The 17,215-nt window shown below is 41.6% G+C and overlaps 1 protein-coding gene across 6 annotated transcripts in view; it reads right to left on the bottom strand.

Annotated features, from left to right (window-relative positions):
- The window catches only part of Rif1 (replication timing regulatory factor 1), a 51,102-nt gene extending 34,243 nt beyond the window's left edge, over nt 1-16,859 (bottom strand). For 2 of the 6 annotated variants that reach the window (XM_041631473.1, XM_041631472.1), the window contains exons 1-12: nt 16,090-16,454; nt 14,588-14,666; nt 12,829-12,925; nt 11,249-11,376; nt 11,072-11,166; nt 8,705-8,894; nt 5,294-5,386; nt 4,103-4,241; nt 3,823-3,974; nt 2,025-2,151; nt 1,054-1,212; nt 730-840 (exon numbers count right to left, since the gene is read on the bottom strand). In XM_041631473.1, the coding sequence (XP_041487407.1) occupies nt 730-840; nt 1,054-1,212; nt 2,025-2,151; nt 3,823-3,974; nt 4,103-4,241; nt 5,294-5,386; nt 8,705-8,894; nt 11,072-11,166; nt 11,249-11,376; nt 12,829-12,925; nt 14,588-14,666; nt 16,090-16,193 (1,474 nt within the window). In that variant the 5' untranslated portion in view covers nt 16,194-16,454. Of the gene's footprint in view, nt 1-729; nt 841-1,053; nt 1,213-2,024; nt 2,152-3,822; nt 3,975-4,102; nt 4,242-5,293; nt 5,387-8,704; nt 8,895-11,071; nt 11,167-11,248; nt 11,377-12,828; nt 12,926-14,587; nt 14,667-16,089; nt 16,583-16,742 lie in introns of those variants that run through there. The other 4 variants (XM_041631470.1, XM_041631469.1, XM_041631471.1 and 1 more) reach the window with 4 other exon arrangements.
- Nucleotides 16,860-17,215: the final 356 nt, after the last annotated feature.

Below are 17,215 nucleotides of genomic sequence, written 5' to 3'. Positions count from 1 at the left end.
AACATGCTAGATAAACAATGCAGGCATCAAATATCAGACTAGCCTGCCTCTCCCTCCCCAGTGCTGTCAGCCACTCCTGTCTCCCAGTTATAATGGTTTAACACAAGTTACTTCAAGGAAAAAAATAAACTTTTCTGGTGCACAAATAAATATTTGGTTTTGTTTGTTATTTGAGACAGGATTTCTTTGTGTAGCCGTTGCTGTCCTCGAACTCGCTCTGTAGCCCAGGCTGGCCTTGAACTCAAGATCCAACTCCCTCTGCCTTCTGAGTGCTGTGTCGTAAAGGTATGTCACACCAAAACTCAGTATTATTTTTTTTCTTTTCTTTAAAGGGCTGGGGAGATGGCTCAATGGGTAAAGGTTCCTGCTTCCAACCCTGAGAGCCTAAAATTCCCAGGACCCACATGGTGAAGAACTTGAGTACTAAAAAGTTGTTCCAACATCCCCATGTGTTGTCGTACGTGTAGGGCCAAACACATGGGAACACATAAATGGTTAAAAAAATAAACGAGATTTTTGAGTTTAAAATGTCCTAAATTTATGCCAGGAGGTGGTGGCACATGCCTTTAATCCCAGCACTCGGGAAACAGAGGCAAGCGGATCTCTGAGTTCGAAGCCAGCATGGTCTACAAGAGTTAGTTCCAGGACAGGCACCAAAAACTACAGAGAAACCCTGTTTCAAAAATAAAATAATAATAATAATAATAATAGTAATAATCCTAAACTTACCTGAAGCATCTTTTCCAACTGCAACAAAGCTATCATGAACAGCAGTGATAAGTGTATGCGCATGCTTAGAGAAGAAAGAAGGGCTGCTGATTAGTGGGTACTCCAGGGGCTCTAAAGGGGAAAATAAGGCAATCAAGTCAAAGATTTACGGAGCAAAATTTTCAAAAAAAAAAAAAATTATCTAAAAAATGCTTTTACTTAAATTTATACTTATTTCACTTAACAATATCACTATTAAGTTGTTGAGAACGAGGCCTCTCCTCCATCCACCACAGTAAGTTTTAGATTGTTTCAAACACATGAAATTATTTCCAAAACAAATACCTAAGCTTAATACAAGCTTGTGCTGCTTAGCAAAATTCAAGACTTCTGGACCCAACAAAAAATGAAGCATCATTTCCAGTCCCAAAAGCTGAATGGAAGGGATTGAAGCCATTCCACCAATATTTGAACTCGGACTCATGCGTGGTGTTGCAGGAACTCCTTTAAAACAAATACAAAATCATTCAAGTTATACTTCCTAGCCAATACAATGTACCTTCAGAAACATGACAGACACCCTGAAATTAATATTCAAGCCTTTCTGAAACTTGAATAGAAAATCTAAAACGCTGAAAAAGGATGACATATATTAAAGACAAATAATTGCTTTCTAAGGCTGCTTTAAGTGTCTTTTAAGGTCCATTTTCAATGCAAGCAAGTAAATTTTTGCTACTTTCTTAGTCATTCCGAGTTGTTTATTGGCAATCAATTCGTGTAGCATGAAATGAGCTGGGTCTGACTGTACACTTTTGCAATCCCAACAACTGCAGGAGGACTTTTGTCAGTTCAAAGCCAGGCTGGTCAACACAGTGGGTTCCAGGCTAGCCAGAACTGGATAGTGAGAGCATGTCTCAAAACACAAAGAGCTCTCATTAGTCTTAAATAACAAGGGAGAAAAATTCAAATTTGGGCTATATACAAAGATAAAAAGAAAACCGAAAAAAAATATTTTCCAACAACCCAAGTAATCCAATTAAAAGGTGCAAAATCAGTAACAAAATGACTAACAATCAGTAACAAAGAGCATAGGTAAGAATGCATTAGAGGTGTGCCCTCTAATCCCAATATTTGAAAGGTAGAGGTTGTCCTGAATCAGCAATTTAGGACTAGCCTCAACAAGTTCTGAGACAGGCTAAGTTATAGTAGATTCTCAAAAAAAAAAAGAACATTTTGCTTAAAGGACACCAGATGAAAGTGCAAGCACTCCTTCAAAGACTTTTCAAAAGAAAAGGAAAGAAATCTCTTTCTCTCACCTTTATGTCCAGGAGTCAGTGGACTCAGTGGACTTAAGCCAGGAGACGTAGACCCTCGAGATGAACTGCCTTGCGATGAAGCAACACTATCAACACTTATTGTACTCTGAATCAAAGGCACACAAACCTAACAGATGAAAAGACAAAACAGCAATAGTTTCATTGTCAAGTTTGTAAAAGTTTTACAAGTTATGTACTTTTTTTGAGGCGGGATTTCAATGTGCAGTCCTGTGTGCCCTGAATCTCACTCTGTAGACCAGGATGACCTTCAACTCAGAGATCCACCTGCCTCTGCCTCCGAAGTGCTAAAGGAATGTGTCACCAACCAGCAAGATATATATTTTCTCAAGAAGCAATCTTAATTCTCCTGATATGGAGATAGATCAGGTCAATTAAAAATTTAAGATCTTCTACGTTCTAAACACAAAACTGTTTTTAAATCTAAACATGACTCAAGTTCCAGGCCAGGAGAGAGACACTGGTAAAAAAAAAAAAAAAAATCTGAAATGCAAGACAAGTTTTCTTTTTCTTTCTCTTTTGGTTTTGTTTTGGTTACTTTGGAGACAGGGTTTCTCTGTCTAGCTCTAGCTGTCCTGGAACTCACTGAGGGCAGGTGCCCTTGAAGAGATCCCCCTGCCTCTCATCTCTCAAGAGCTAAATTTAAAGGCATGTGCCACCACAACTTGGCAAAGAACAAGATTTCTATACTTGTATTTGCCTGGGATATGTGTTTTAGTTAGTTCTATATTCTAAACAAAATTGCACACATTAACTTTGGCAAACAAATTCTAAGTTAGCTGCACATGCTACTGGTTCATTTGTTGTAGTTTTCCTCCCCAGACAAGGTTGCCTACATCCCAGGCTTTCCTGGAACTCAACATACAACTTCTTTTGCCTTTACTTCTTGGGTGCTAGGGATAAAGACATGCAGCAGCACACTCCACTTTTTGTGGTCCAGAAGTTTGACTCTAGGGCAACAAGCATAATGAGCAAGTATCCTGTCAATTTATGTACATCCTCACACTTTAAGTTTTTAAATTCTTCTTTGTTGTTGACTATTAAACAAATGGTTAGGTACAGTCTAATCATAGCCCCTACCACTAAGCAATATAACCCCTGCTGTGCAAAGCTTCTGGGAAAAGTAACATTAGAAAATGAAGACAGACAGGGCTAGAGATGGTTCTTTAATTCCAATCCCAGAGATTCAACAAACACCTTTCTGGTCACCTCTGAGATGAGGCACAAAAGTAATGTAGACATACACGCAGGCAAAACACATAAAACGCTGGAGATGGTTAGGCAATGAAGCACTGGCTGCTCTTCTAGGACCTAAATTGGATTCCCCACATCCGTAGTACTCACACTCTGATAACCCCTGTTCAAGGATCTGAAGCTTCTTCTGGCATCAGAGGGTACAAACACGCTACACTATGTAGGCAAAACACCCATACATAGAACAAATGAGATAATTCTTAAATGAATATTCTACACTGGTATGTTGGCATTTGCTGACTAGAGGTTTATGGGTACTCCATCTTAGGCCTCTGGAGAATAGTGTGCAATAAAGAATAAGAGACCTTTAAAAATAGATACCTAAAAAAAAAATCACTTCTGAAATTAACGGTTAGAAATTAAGGATACATGTCAGGCATGCTGGTGAATACTACTAATGGCCAGCTTGATCTACATAGGGAGTTCCAGCCCAGCAAAGTGCTACAAAATTAAGACCCTATCACAGGAAACAAAAAACTACAAAGACACATGAATCTAAGTTAATGGTTAATAATTACGATGTTACCTGTTCAAAGTTGCCAGGGAGTTGAGGTCCAAGTCTTATCAGTAAATACCACCAGACTTCTAGTTTTGTTAATGCTAACGTTTCTGCTCTCACATGGATGGAACTCAAAGGCTGCATTAACAACTTGAGTCTTTTTGCACTACAAAGTATATCTTAAAAGAAAATATGGATAAAGTAAAAGATTACTGAACCAAAAAAAGACAGAATAAACTCACTTTGACAAACTCTAGTACTGCAGGACGAAAGACAAAGAAGAAAGAATTTAAAACTATTTACATACCTGGGTTTAAAGCAAAATTATCTATTAAGCTTTTCCAAGCAATGAAAGCTATCTTTTTAATCATGGGTGTTCCACTACGGAAGCCCAGTTCTTCCAGCTGTAACAAAGAATTGATGAAACTCCCACTTCGGTGCAAGGCCTAAGAAAAGAGAAAACGCATCAAAATAATTCATTTATTCACTTGATACCATGTTCTTGGCTCATAATCAATAAACAAAGGTCACATTGCTTACAACATAAAAGACCTTTAACATGAGTAATGAGGATGTTTTAAGCAAATTAAAAACAAGCTAAAGGTATGGGGGAAACAGACAGCTTGTTCAATAAAGTGCTTGTGCATTGATGAGGACCCAAATTAAATCAATCCTCAGAACGCAGGTTCAAAAGCTAGGCAGCTGGATGTGGTTGAATATAGAAGGCAGAGGCAGGCAAATCTGCCTTCAAGGTAATTCTGAGAAACAGAGCTCTAGCCTAGACAGGACTACATAATAAGAGCATGTCTCAAAAAACAACCCTGGACAGAAAGGCCCATGAGAAGGCTCAGCACAAAACCCTGAAAACCTGAGTTTAATCTCCAGTAGCAGGAAAGAAAAACTTAACAAAGTTGCCTTGACCTCCATGTACACACCGACATTTCTGTGAGTGCACGTACATAGAACACATACACCACATATGCTGTTGTAAGGCCAGACATGGTGGCAAAGACTTGTAATCCCATTGCTAAAAAGAAGCCTGCCTCAAAGACAGACGTTAGGAGATAGTAACAGATGCCTTTAACACCAGCAGAGAGGCAGGTGGATCTGCCACCCCGAGTTCACTGGGAGCCTATAATGAAGGTAAGAACAACTCCCTCAAAGAGTCCCAATGAGTCTGATGGGTGTCGTTTCTCACACATCATTCACACAAATAAATATAATACAGAATCGTTTAAAAAAAAGGCAGATAGCACTTAATGAGCACCACCTGAAGTTGAGTTCCGGCCTCCACATGAATGTGCACGTTAATGTGCATCAGTGCACACATAAGCATGCACACCCACACATAAGCTGGGCACAGTGGTGTCCTGGGCTTGTGCTATGGTGGTGAGCAGTGAGCTCCAGAGCAGCCTGAGTGTGGGATACTCTTAAAGTAAAAATTCTGGCATATTCAAATTATGAAAATATCAACTAGTTCTTTATCTGTGGTACTTACCTTTCCAAGAAGTTTGACAAACAGAGGCCACAATTTTAATACATAAGTTTCATTTTTACTCATGAACAGCTTTTGGAGTTCTGAGATTAATTTCTGTAAGCAAAGGTAATTATTAAAAGTATTATCAATACTTCAAAAAGCAAAAATATCCACAAGTCTAAAAAATTTTCAAGCATTAATTTATTGAACCAAATAACCTTTCCAAATGTGAACAAACACATCCTCCACAGAAAGCAAAAGCTGCAGCATAGCAATGTGAAGAAGCTAATAGTTAAAAAAATCTACAAATACCAGTTTCATGTTCATCTGACCATCCACATTATTCTTTATTACACACATGATTAACTAGAATTCAAATGATACTATAGTGATCTTACACTAAGAGCTTCATAGTAACAGATGTCTAAAAGCTCAAGAGCCTATGAGACAGCTCAGTGGGCAAAGGCACTTACTGCTCAAACCTTACCATCTGCAAGCCTACCAATGAGACACCCAATTTGCCCTCTTATTGGGCATGGTGGCACATGTCTTTAATTCCATTACTCAGGAGGCATAGGCAAGCTGATCTCTGTAAATTCAAGATATATCTGGTCTACACAATGAATGTCATATTGAGACTGTATCCAAAAATAAAAGCTATCATCTGATCCTATGTGCACCCAAACATGTATATCCTTGCACCCAAGCATGTACATCCTAGCACTCACAATATACACAGAATAAATCTGAAAAGCAAATTTAAAAAAAAAAAAATAAATGTTTTCACTCAAATGTATATATATATAGATCGGTCTATGTGGAGAATTAGTAATAAAAACTGGCCTATGAGGAGAAAGCACATTAGTGAAAGTCTTAAGGGATCTTTCCATAGCTCCTTCCAAATCTCTGCTTCCAGTACAATATTATGACTTGAGTATGATTTTTTCTCAAGATGAAGTCCCACTATACTGGTGTGGATGACCTATTACTTTCTATTGGGGTGGAATAATTTTTTGTACACTGTTAAGATGTATCACTCAGATTGGTTTAATAAAAAGTTGAACTCCAATCAGTAGGCAGGATTTTCAGGGCAGAGAGGATGCTGGGAAGAATAAAGGGAAGCCAGATGCAGAGGAAGTAAGGCAGGAGGAGAGGTGAAAGCCACGAGGCAATATATAAGTAGAAATACATTAATTTAAGCTATAAGAGTTAGTTAGAAACAAGCCTAAGCTATTGGCCAAGCTTTCATAATTAATAATAAATCTTCACGTCATGATTTGGGAGCTAGGTGGCAGGACAGAGAACTCCTCCTACATGCTAATAAAAACCAACTTTAACTCACAGAGATCCTTCTTATCAATGCCTTTCAAATTCAGGGATTACAGGTGTGTGCCGCACACTGTGAGAAGCAGCATATACTCTGCTATACACGCCTGCCACCATAAAGTTCACGATTAAAAACATGCATGGTACTAATAAACCAAATGTGCACCCTAAAGAAATCTTCCGCAGGCTTATTCATTTTCTCTTTCTTGATGTTCTTGAGAGTCTATGCATATTTTTCTAAATATTACATCAAAGCAATAAGTAATTAACATGTGGCATTCCATATAAATTATTTTACCAATAAAAACTTCATGGGCTGGTATAGGGCTTGCAAGACAAGCAGGAAGACCTAGATTTGATCCCCAGAACCTTTGTTTTAAAAAAAAAAATTGTACATGTTTGAAATCCCAAAGTTGGAAAGATGGAGAAAAGAGGACCCATCAGGGGCTGGAGAGATGGCAAAGAGGTTAAGAGCACTGACTGCTCTTCCGGGGAAGTCTAAACCATCTGTAATAAGATCTGGCGCCCTCTTCTGGCCTGCAGGCATACATGGAGGCTGAAAATGTGTACATAATAAATCTCAAAAAAAAAAAAAAAAAAAAAAAAGAGGATCCATCAAGTACCAGGCCAGTGAATAGTCTTTAGAAAAAAAGAGGGGGAGGGGGAATTAAGAAACTAAGAAACTGTGCCTGAAGAACACCAGAGAGATTGTCCTTTGAGCCTCTCATGCTTGTATCCATGCAAACACAAACATTCACAGAAAAGTCAATAACTATAAGTCTTGGTCACACGTGCCTTTAATCCCAGACTCAGGAGGCAGAAAGTCTGAATTCAAGGCCAGCCTCCTGTACACAAAGAGCTCCAGGCCACTCAGGATTTACCCAGTCCTATAAAATGAGATTCTATCTCCAAACAAAAACCAACTTACAATAGTCCTCAAGTCCTATTCCTATGTGATTAGGTGCTCTGTATCTGTCATTCTCTTCCACTGAAGAAAAGAATCCACAACATTCCCTGAAAACCAATTGGGTGCACAAAGGGGCCCTTGGCACTCATGATTTTCTCACCTAAAATGAGCTGACACTATTATTAATTATACTTAATAATTATCATTTTACAGTCAATTCTTATACGTTTAATCACTGCTCATGTCTAATTCTAACCTTTTCTTCATACTATTATGTCTTATCTGTTTAGTAACGGTAGGAAATAAACCTCAGAGGTTTACACATTACCACTAACAATGCCTTTAAAACAATTCACCTTAACACACATAAACACACAAAAACAAATGCTCAACAGATGTTGTGAAGAATAGAGGTTGGTGAACATAAGACTTGAAACAGGAGTTAGGAAACTACATTTACACGAGCTTATACGCATTAAATGTTTATAGACTGAGATGCTATACTAACAACTGAACCCATTACAAATTCTTCCCTTCTCAGAAATATAATCCCTCGCCGGGCAGTGGTGGCGCACGCCTTTAATCCCAACACTCGGGAGGCATAGGCAGGCGGATCTCTGTGAATTTGAGACCAGCCTGGTCTACAAGAGCTAGTATCAGGACAGGCTCCAAAGCCACAGAGAAACCCTGTCTCGAAAAACAAAAAAACAAACAAACAAACAAATATAATCCCTCTTTATTCATCATTCACTAGAGAAGTGATAAAACATCTAGACTTTTAAATTAAAACTTAACTTATAGGAGTAATTTGAATGTTAACATTTCTACATTTGATTTTATCTGATAATTCAGACTGCACACAAGACATTGTGCATGCTAAGCTAGCAATCTACCAGTGAGCCTAAATCTTTGTTTTGATTTAAAACTAAACTCCTCAGTCATGGTGTAACTACAATAATACTTCAGGCTGAATTTGTTGTTTTGTTTTTGAAACAGGGATTCTTTGGAGCCTGTCCTGGAACTAGCACTGTAGACCAGTGCTGTCCTATAACTCAGATCTCCACCTGCCTCTGCCTCCAGAGTACTGGGATCAAAGGCATGCACCACTATCACCTAGTAGCTGATTTCAGGCTGAATTTTAAACTCCAGGTAAAAGCCACCAATACAGAATTCAGCAAACTTACAAAGGCAACACTTACAGTAGTCATAAGGTGCTCTGTAATTAAGGCTATTTCTTGTTGCTTCTGGAGCAGCAACGGCATCCCCATCTCCAAAGCAGTGGCTCCTCGCAAATGAACCTTTTGCGCCGAGTGAACAACTAATGGTATGACCAATTTAGCCCACCTCACAGACTCTTCTCCCATTTGAACTGGGGCTTGCTCAATTAGCCTACAATAGAGAAATCAGTAACTAAATTAAACTTAAAAAAAAACGAGGTCAAGTTAAATCATCAAGAAGCAAAGCCAGGTCGAGTGGTGGTCTTGAAAAAAACAAAAAAAAAGAGAAAGAAAAAGGAAAGAAAAAGCAAAGCCAGGTGATACAGGCCTATAAATCCAACTGTTCAACAGGTTATGATCACAAGTTTCAAGGCCTACCTGAACTACACGCTGTGTTAAGTCCAGCCCTAGGCAAGTCGTTGAAAATGTCTCAAATTTATTTATTTTTTGTTTGTTTTTCCAGACAAGGTTTCTGTGTTGCTTTGGACCCAGTCCTGAAACTAGCTCTTGTAGACCAGGCTGCCCTTGAACTCACAGAGATCCGCCTGCCTCTCTGGGGATAAAAGGCGTTTGCTACCACTGCCTGGCTGTCTCAAATTTAAAAAAAAAGAAAAAGGACATCTGGTTTGGGATGCAATTTAAGCGGTAGAGCATTTACCTAATATGCTCAAATCACTCCCTAACACTACAAAAGAAATTACCAGAAAAATGAGCACACAGGATAACATGACCCAATTATTTCAAAATGTATACATCTCAAATGTATCATTTGTACAGAAATACAAAATGTGTATACAGAGAAATAGATTAAATTGTACCTGCATACATCTGTATTGCCCATGTGCATATGCCCTGGAATTCTGTTTTGATATGTTCTTTTTCTTGCAGCACTAGTGACTAAAGCTAGCACCTCATGCTTAAAAAGGACTCTACCACTGACTTTCAGGAAGGACACTTCTAGACTTTTCACAATCTTCATCTTAGATAAGGACTTTTGTTTCCAAGTCAAAGCTGATGAGATGCTTCAATGGGTAAAGGTGCTTGATGGGAAGCCTGATGACCTGAGTTTTGATCTCTGAAACCCACACTGTGGGAGAAAAGAACTTAATCCTTCATTTGTCCTCTAACCTCCACAAAGGCACACTAGTATGCACAAACCAAGAATTGTAACTATACTATCAAATTGAACATTATTAAAAGTGATCATAATCTACCAAGTCAGTCATATAGCACCAGAACACAAAGCAAACAGCTGAACAACTAAAAAAACTTAGAAAATTAAACTATGGGCTGGAGAGATGGCTTAGTGGTTAAGAGCACTGGCTGCTCTTCCAGAGGTCGTGAGTTTAATTCCCAGCAACCACATGGTGGCTCACAACCATCTGTAATGAGATCTGGCGCCCTCTTCTGGTATGTGGGGAGACATGAAGGCAGAATGTTGTATGCACAATAAATAAAGAAAATCTTTAAAAAAAAAAAAAAAAAAGAAAGAAAATTAAACTATGTAAACTGTGCTGCCAGAATGTCTATGAGGAAGTGCAAGAATGCTCCTGGCTAGCTCACTTAAGACTCTGAAAGCCTTTACATACAATTTTTTAGGACCAAAATATATTACCAACAGAAATATAGCCAAGACTATTTCAGTAAAATATAAGAACAGCAACTTACAGCCCGGGGAGACCTAGCCGGGTGGGGGACGCGAGGAGCCATGGGGGACGCAAGCAGGCAGAGCAGGGCGCCTTGGGCTATGCCTGCCAGATGATGATGCCAGGCTGCACCAGAGGGCTTCTTGGGGAGGCGCTTTTTTTTTGTTTGTTTGTTTAATCTCAGCACTAGGGTGGCAGAGGCAGGTGGATCTCTGAGAGTTCGAGGCCAGCCTGGTCTACAAGAGCTAGTTCCAGAACTAAGCATAATGATAATAAACTCAATCCCAGAACTCCCGTGGTAGATGGACTACTCCAAGTTGCTCTCTGACCTTGAGTGTAGGTGCACACACACCAAGTAAATACCTTCCTAGATGGGGAAAAACTGCAAATTTTTTTCATCTTATTACCTTTCTCTTGCTTGGTGTGGGTCTAAAGGATATTCACCTTTGTTTTTTTAAACCTTACTCTTAAGTTTTTTCCTGTGTGCGTATGTGTACATGTACCAGCATTTATGTCTACACATCCAGAGTGCTTGGAGGTCAGAGAACTTGCAGGAATAGGTCTCTCCTTTCACATGGGTACTAGGGATTGAACTCCGGTTGTCAGGCTTGGTAGCAAACGGTCAACTCCATTGTTTAATATCTATATCTCACCATATATACAAACCCCAAAGCAAAAATTTATACAAGAACAAACTGCATACCTTATAATAACATTTAATGCCTCAAAATCAACAACAGCAGAATGTATCTCTCCTTTACTTAGTAGCACTTCCAATGAATCAATAATACTGGATACCTAAAAGACAGAACAAATACACACGAATCAAATGAGGCAGAACAATTTTATTAGCATATAATTCCAATGCCCCAGTACTCACCATTTTGCTAATAACTTCAGTAGGAAACGTCTGTTTGGATAATACCCACAATGCCCTGGTACACACATTTTTGTCTGAACTCTTAATGATATCATTCAAAGTTAAAAGCAGTTGTTGAATATTTGCCTCTGAAAAACACCAAGTTTTAATTTCAATTATGTACCATAGTTTAAAATCTTTAAAATCTCAAACACAAAATAAAAACAACAAAGACAGATGAGGGGATCAGAAATCCCAATTTCTTATATGTGTGACATGATGATCAGACAATCTGCAGAGACAGATACCACAATTCTTGTCAAAATACAAAATCCTGACTAAAGCAGAAGACGGTAAAGAAAACAGACAGTAGCAGACTGCAAACCTTTTATCTCACACAACTCGATTAACTACTGTCATATTCGGATGCTAACAAGTCTTATGCAAGAGAAAAAACTGCAACACTTCACTGAGGGGAAGATAATAACAACTTCACGATATCCTTATTGCCCACCTCTCAATTCTTAACATGTAAGCTGTAGGTTTCCTTTCCAATTGCAGACTATAAAGCAACAGAATTACTTAACACCTAGAAAATATCAAGCTCTATACTTTCAATACCACTTCCAAACAAACATTTACCATAGTATACAAGACCTCTTCATCTCATTAAGTTCCTTAGGAAATATGCCTGTCACATGAATCAGATAAATTACTGTTAACTTCAAATTTAAAAAATATAAGCCGGGCGGTGGTGGCGCACGCCTGTAATCCCAGCACTCGGGAGGCAGGGGCAGGCGGATCTCTGAGTTAGAGGCCAGCCTGGTCTACAAAGGGAGTTCCAGGACAGGCTCCAAAGCTACAGAGAAACCCTGTCTAGAAAAACCAAAAAAAAAAAAAAAATTCTATCTGGGTGGTGATGGCGCACAACTTTAATCCCAGCACTCAGGAGTGGAGTTCGAGGCCAGCCTGGTCTAGAGAGCAAGTTCTAGGACATCCAGAGCTACATAACATAAGGAGACCCTGTTTCGAAAAACCAAAAAGGGGAAAAATTATATATATGTATATGTGTGTATGTATAAATTTTTGTAGGATATGTATGTAATTTTAAATATTTAATTTTAGCCGGGCGGTGGTGGCACATGCCTTTAATCCCAGCACTCGGGAGGCAGAGGCAGGCGGACCTCCGTGAGTCCGAGGCCAGCCTGGTCTAGAAGAGCTACAGGAACCAAAAAGCTACAGAGAAGCCCTGTCTCGAAAATCCAAAAAATAATAATAATAAATAAATAAATATTTAATTTTTAGTAGGGGTGTGTGTGTGTGTGTCCTACTAAAAAATAGTTTGGGACCAATCCAAGACTAAACCAGAAAGGCCCTTGTCATTAAGCATAATGATAATAAATTCAATCCCAGAACTCCCTTGGTAGATGAACTACTCCAAATTGCTCTCTGACCTTGAGTGCACACACACCAAGTAAATACCTTCCTAAATGGGGAAAAACTACAAATTGTAAAATTAATCCATAAATAACAGTACTTTAACTGCATTAAACTATACTTTAAACTTAACAGATATCAATAGCTATAATCATTTTACCTACCTGATAATCCTGAGGTAATTTTGGGATTATATAAGCAAAATCCCAAGGCTTGTAGAGCAGCACTACTCAATTCTGAGTTCTGGCTGGAAATGTGAGCCTACAAAATCAAAATAACACTCACAGCAGAGAAACCGTTTATAGAATCAAATCCAACTACAACCCAAATTCAATGCATTTTAATCCAATCAATCAGGCAACCTTTTGGGAGTTAAGTGAAAACAGGCAATGTCTGGCAAAGGAGAAGGAACTAGAAAAAGATCGACTGGAAGTGGTTGGAAAGATGATAGCTCAGCAGTTACTCTGGTAGAATGTCTTGATTTGGATCCCAGTGCCCACATGGCAGCTCACAACCTGCCTGTTAACTCCAATTCATGGGGTTCTGACACCCTCTTCTGGCGTCTATGGTCAAAGCACAGGTACACAGACATGCAGGTATTAAAATTTTTTAAATCAACTGAAAGAACATTTTTTAAAAAAGATAAATGACATCTCATGCAAAAACAAAGAAAAGGCCAACAAATGAAAGATGTTAAAATTATTAGACAGGAAACAAATGGGGGCATATCTCTACAATGAGTAAGCGAAGTCTCAAATGAAAAGTTGCCATCCTAGGTTTAGAATGGAGCAATGCCTTCTTCCTCTAAGACTAGGAGAGGGAAGCAGTTGCAGTGTAGCAATTCCCAAGTATCTACTATATATCAGGCATTTTATCTCAATCCTAAAGTTAAAGAAAAATAAAGAAATTTGGGGCTGGGGATGTACTTTTCAGTTGGTATAGTACTCGTCTAGCATGCATGAAGCCCTGGGATCAATCCCCGGCACTGCATAATGCAAAGTGGTGGCACGTGCCTGTAATCCCAGCACTGGGGGGGCAGGAGGATCAGAAGTTCAAGGTCATCCTCAGCTATATAGAAGTCCAAGGCAAGCCTGGACTAGAGACCCTGTCAAAAAAAATAGTAATAATTTCAATGAGGTTGGGATATTTAATTCAATATTTTCATTCTAAAAACAAAGTATTTGTTGAAAAATGTTGATGGCACGTCATGAAGTCACTAAGTGGTAGAGAGGCTAAGACTACAGACTGCCCGATAGTAACTATGACCACTAAATAAAAGAGGAGCAAGCCAACTATATACTTAACAATTTTTCAAGCAGGCATAATTATCAAAAATTGATCATGAATAAAAAGAAATTAACATGTACTATGGATTTTGCTAGTCCCAGCCTATAATCCTAATATTTGAGCGGCAGAGGCAGGAGGATTGTCACCTAACTACCTGGCTTAAGGCCACGGCTTTACTGGAAAAAAGTCCCAAAAACTCCCTTGCTCCACCAAAAACATGTATAATTGCCATTTTCAGATAACATACTTGTATACTTGCAAAAAGCAAAGAGATTTTATCTGTGACAATTGTTTTAGGCTTTGAATTAAGGCAGTCCTGAAGCCTTCAGCAAACAAACCAGTTTCCTGACCTGCTGCGGGTATAGCTTGATGGTAAATAGAAAGCACTTCACTAGCATGCCAGAGGCCCTAGAGTACGGAAATTAAAGTGAGAGAACACAGAAGGTAATTAACAGTACCTGGTGAACCATACTTAATAAAAAAGAGAGAGCAATCCTGTTAATATAACCGCTGCTATGGTGTATGCGGGGTTAAAAATGCACTGGGTGATGCTAGAGCCCAAGTGAAGAATCATTTACTGGAGAGACAGTCAGGAGTTGCACCTGGAATCCCAAAGATTCAAAAATAAACACAGACCTTCAAAACTGTATAGAGCCGAGGAAGATTTTTCTCAATTTCTGCAATGACTTCTTTTCCTTCTTGTCCAGTCATACGACTTTAAAAGGAAACAGAACACAAGCTTAGGCAAAAAGGACAAACAGAAAAAAAAGTACTGTAATCACTTTTAAGAATTACTTTCAGAAGCCCGGCAGTGGTGGCGCACGCCTTTAATTTCAGCAGTCTGGAGGCAGAGGCAGGCAGATCTCTGAGAGTTCAAGGCCAGCCTGGTCTACAAGAGCTAGTTCCAGGACAGGCTCCAAAGCCAGAGAAACCCTGTCTCGAAAAACCAAAAAAAGAAAAAAATAATAAATAAATAAATTTATTTCAGGATTGAAGAGGCAATTCAGTGGTTAAGAACTTATACCACTCTGGCAGAGGGTCCACGTTCAATTTCTAGCACCGGTCAGGTGGCTCACAACCACCTGTAGCTCAGGTTCCAGAGTCACTCAACACTAGTATCCAATATTAAGAACTTTTAAGTTTCTGAAGATTTGCTTTCAAGCCCTTGGAAAAAAATCAATTCCTTAAAAATGCTTTAGAGTCTATAGAAAACATACTGTAAACTAATCAAATATAAACAGTAACTTGATCCAGGCGGTGGTGGCGCACACCTTTAATCCCAGCACTCGGGAGGCTGAGGCAGGCGGATCTCTGAGTTCGAGACCAGCCTGCTCTACAAGACCTAGTTCCGGGACAGGAACCAAAAGCTAAGGAGTAACCCTGTCTCGAAAAACCAAAAAGAACAAATAAGCGATAACTTGCACAATTTATTCAAATTTTGACTCTTTTAGAAGAGAAAAGGAAATGACTATCCCTTTCCCTGGTCACATATTTTCTAATTTTATAATCATTTGCAAAATTTTAGAAAAATCTTTGTAGTCTTTTAAATAAAGTAAAAACGAGGTTCCTGGCTCTATGGGGAGGGGGTAAGTAGACGGGCAGAGGTGGCGCTTGCCTTTTATCCCTGCACTCTGAGGCAGAGGCAGGAGGATCTCAGAGTTCCAGGCCACCAGGTCCCCGGGGCAGCCAAGGCTATGACACAGGAAAACCCTGACTAAAGGGGGGGGCAATTCTGGGAGCGACTTGAAGGCTCGCGCACCTACACCCTCAACCCCGAGAAGGCGTCCGCAGGATCCTAACGTGGGGGCGAGCGGGGGACCCCCTGCCCCTAACTACAGCAAACCATCCCGGACTGCCGCCAACTTTCGCACCGCGTCCCGGGCTCGCCGGGAGAAGCGCGGCTCTCTTCAAACTCCTTCCACCTCAAACTTTTCCTCAAAGCTCCCGCTTGCCAGCCAAACAAACAAAACAAAACAACAACAACAAAAAGCGCCTCCCCAAGAAGCCCTCAGGCGCCGCCGCTGCGCCCCGCACCGCCACCTGGCAGGCATGGCCAGGGGCGCCCCGCGCTACCCGCTCGCGTCCCCCACGGCTCCCCGAGTCCCCCGCCCCGGCTCGGTCTCCCCGGGCGGCCTCACCTGGTCAGAGTTAGGTAGGCGTCCGTCTGCTCGCCGGGAGACGCCGAGGGGTCCTCCCAAGTCTCCAGGAGCGGCTCCAGCGGGCTGCGACCCGCGGCCGTCATCTCGGCCACCCTGAAGCGAGGCCGGAAGACACCGGTGACCGGTGGCACGGCTCGCGCGGCGCCCTCACCTGCACGCCGGGCCGCGCGCTCGCAAGGCCGCCCTCCCGCTCGTCCGCCCGCCTACCCGGTTCCCGCAACCGCTTCTCTCAGGACGGCGCGGCCGCGAGGGGGCAGAGGCAGCGCCGGCCGAGCCTCCCTCCCGCGCCTCACCCCACGCGGGAAGTCCGCTCCGCCGCTCTCCGCCCAGGGCCGCCGTCCGCTCCCGGCTCACGCTATTTACTCACGCGTGCCGCCCGCTCCTCCACGACCAAGATGGCGGCGGGGGGCGGGCCCACAGCGGCGCGCGGGAGCCGGGCAGGCCTGGCGGGAGAGGCTCGAGCCAATCCAACGGGCCGCGGCGGCGCGCCGGGCAGCTCGATGGTCTGCCGCCCGCCCCCGCCCCCTGGGTCACCTTCAGGTGGGGGATAGCCCCGGGGGCGGGGGCTGGAAACCGGGCGTGGGTGGGGGCGCTCGACTCCACCTGATCCAATCCTGGGCTCCTCCGCCTACCAAGTTTGCGAACTCCCAAGGACGGTGCTTTCTAGAATGAGCGAGCCAATTTGATTGAAAAGTCGATGGCAGGCTGTTAGGCTTGTTGTTGTTGGTTTTTTTGTTTCCTGGGGGTCCAATGCTGAGCCTTGCGCCTTGCAACCCCAGCTATTTCTAAGCCACACGCCCGAGCCCTAGGGGTAAGTCACGGGCACGTCTCCAGCGAGCCTCCTTGGAAGCTGCGGGCAGTGAGCTTAGCAGATTGATAGCAGCTCAGTTTTTTTTTTTTTTTACTCTAGCACCTTTCTCTGCAAAGAAGTGGGGGCGGGGGAGGCCAACGTCGTGCACAACAAAGGCCTGGAGAAGGGCGGTATTGATGTGCAGATTTCAGAATACCGCCCTTCGGCCTTGGGATTCCTCAGATTCAGGCCGCTGCGTAGAATCTTCCTTCGGTTTGACCCCAGGTGTGGAGGGTGAGCTTCGCTCGGCTTTCC

Source organism: Microtus oregoni, unplaced genomic scaffold (assembly GCF_018167655.1).
Source record: "Microtus oregoni isolate MIOR12 unplaced genomic scaffold, Mior012 000037F_ref0000500, whole genome shotgun sequence".
Classification (NCBI taxonomy): Eukaryota; Metazoa; Chordata; class Mammalia; order Rodentia; family Cricetidae; genus Microtus; species Microtus oregoni.
Note: the sequence above shows the minus strand (reverse complement) of the source record. Positions and strands in the feature narration are given on the sequence as shown.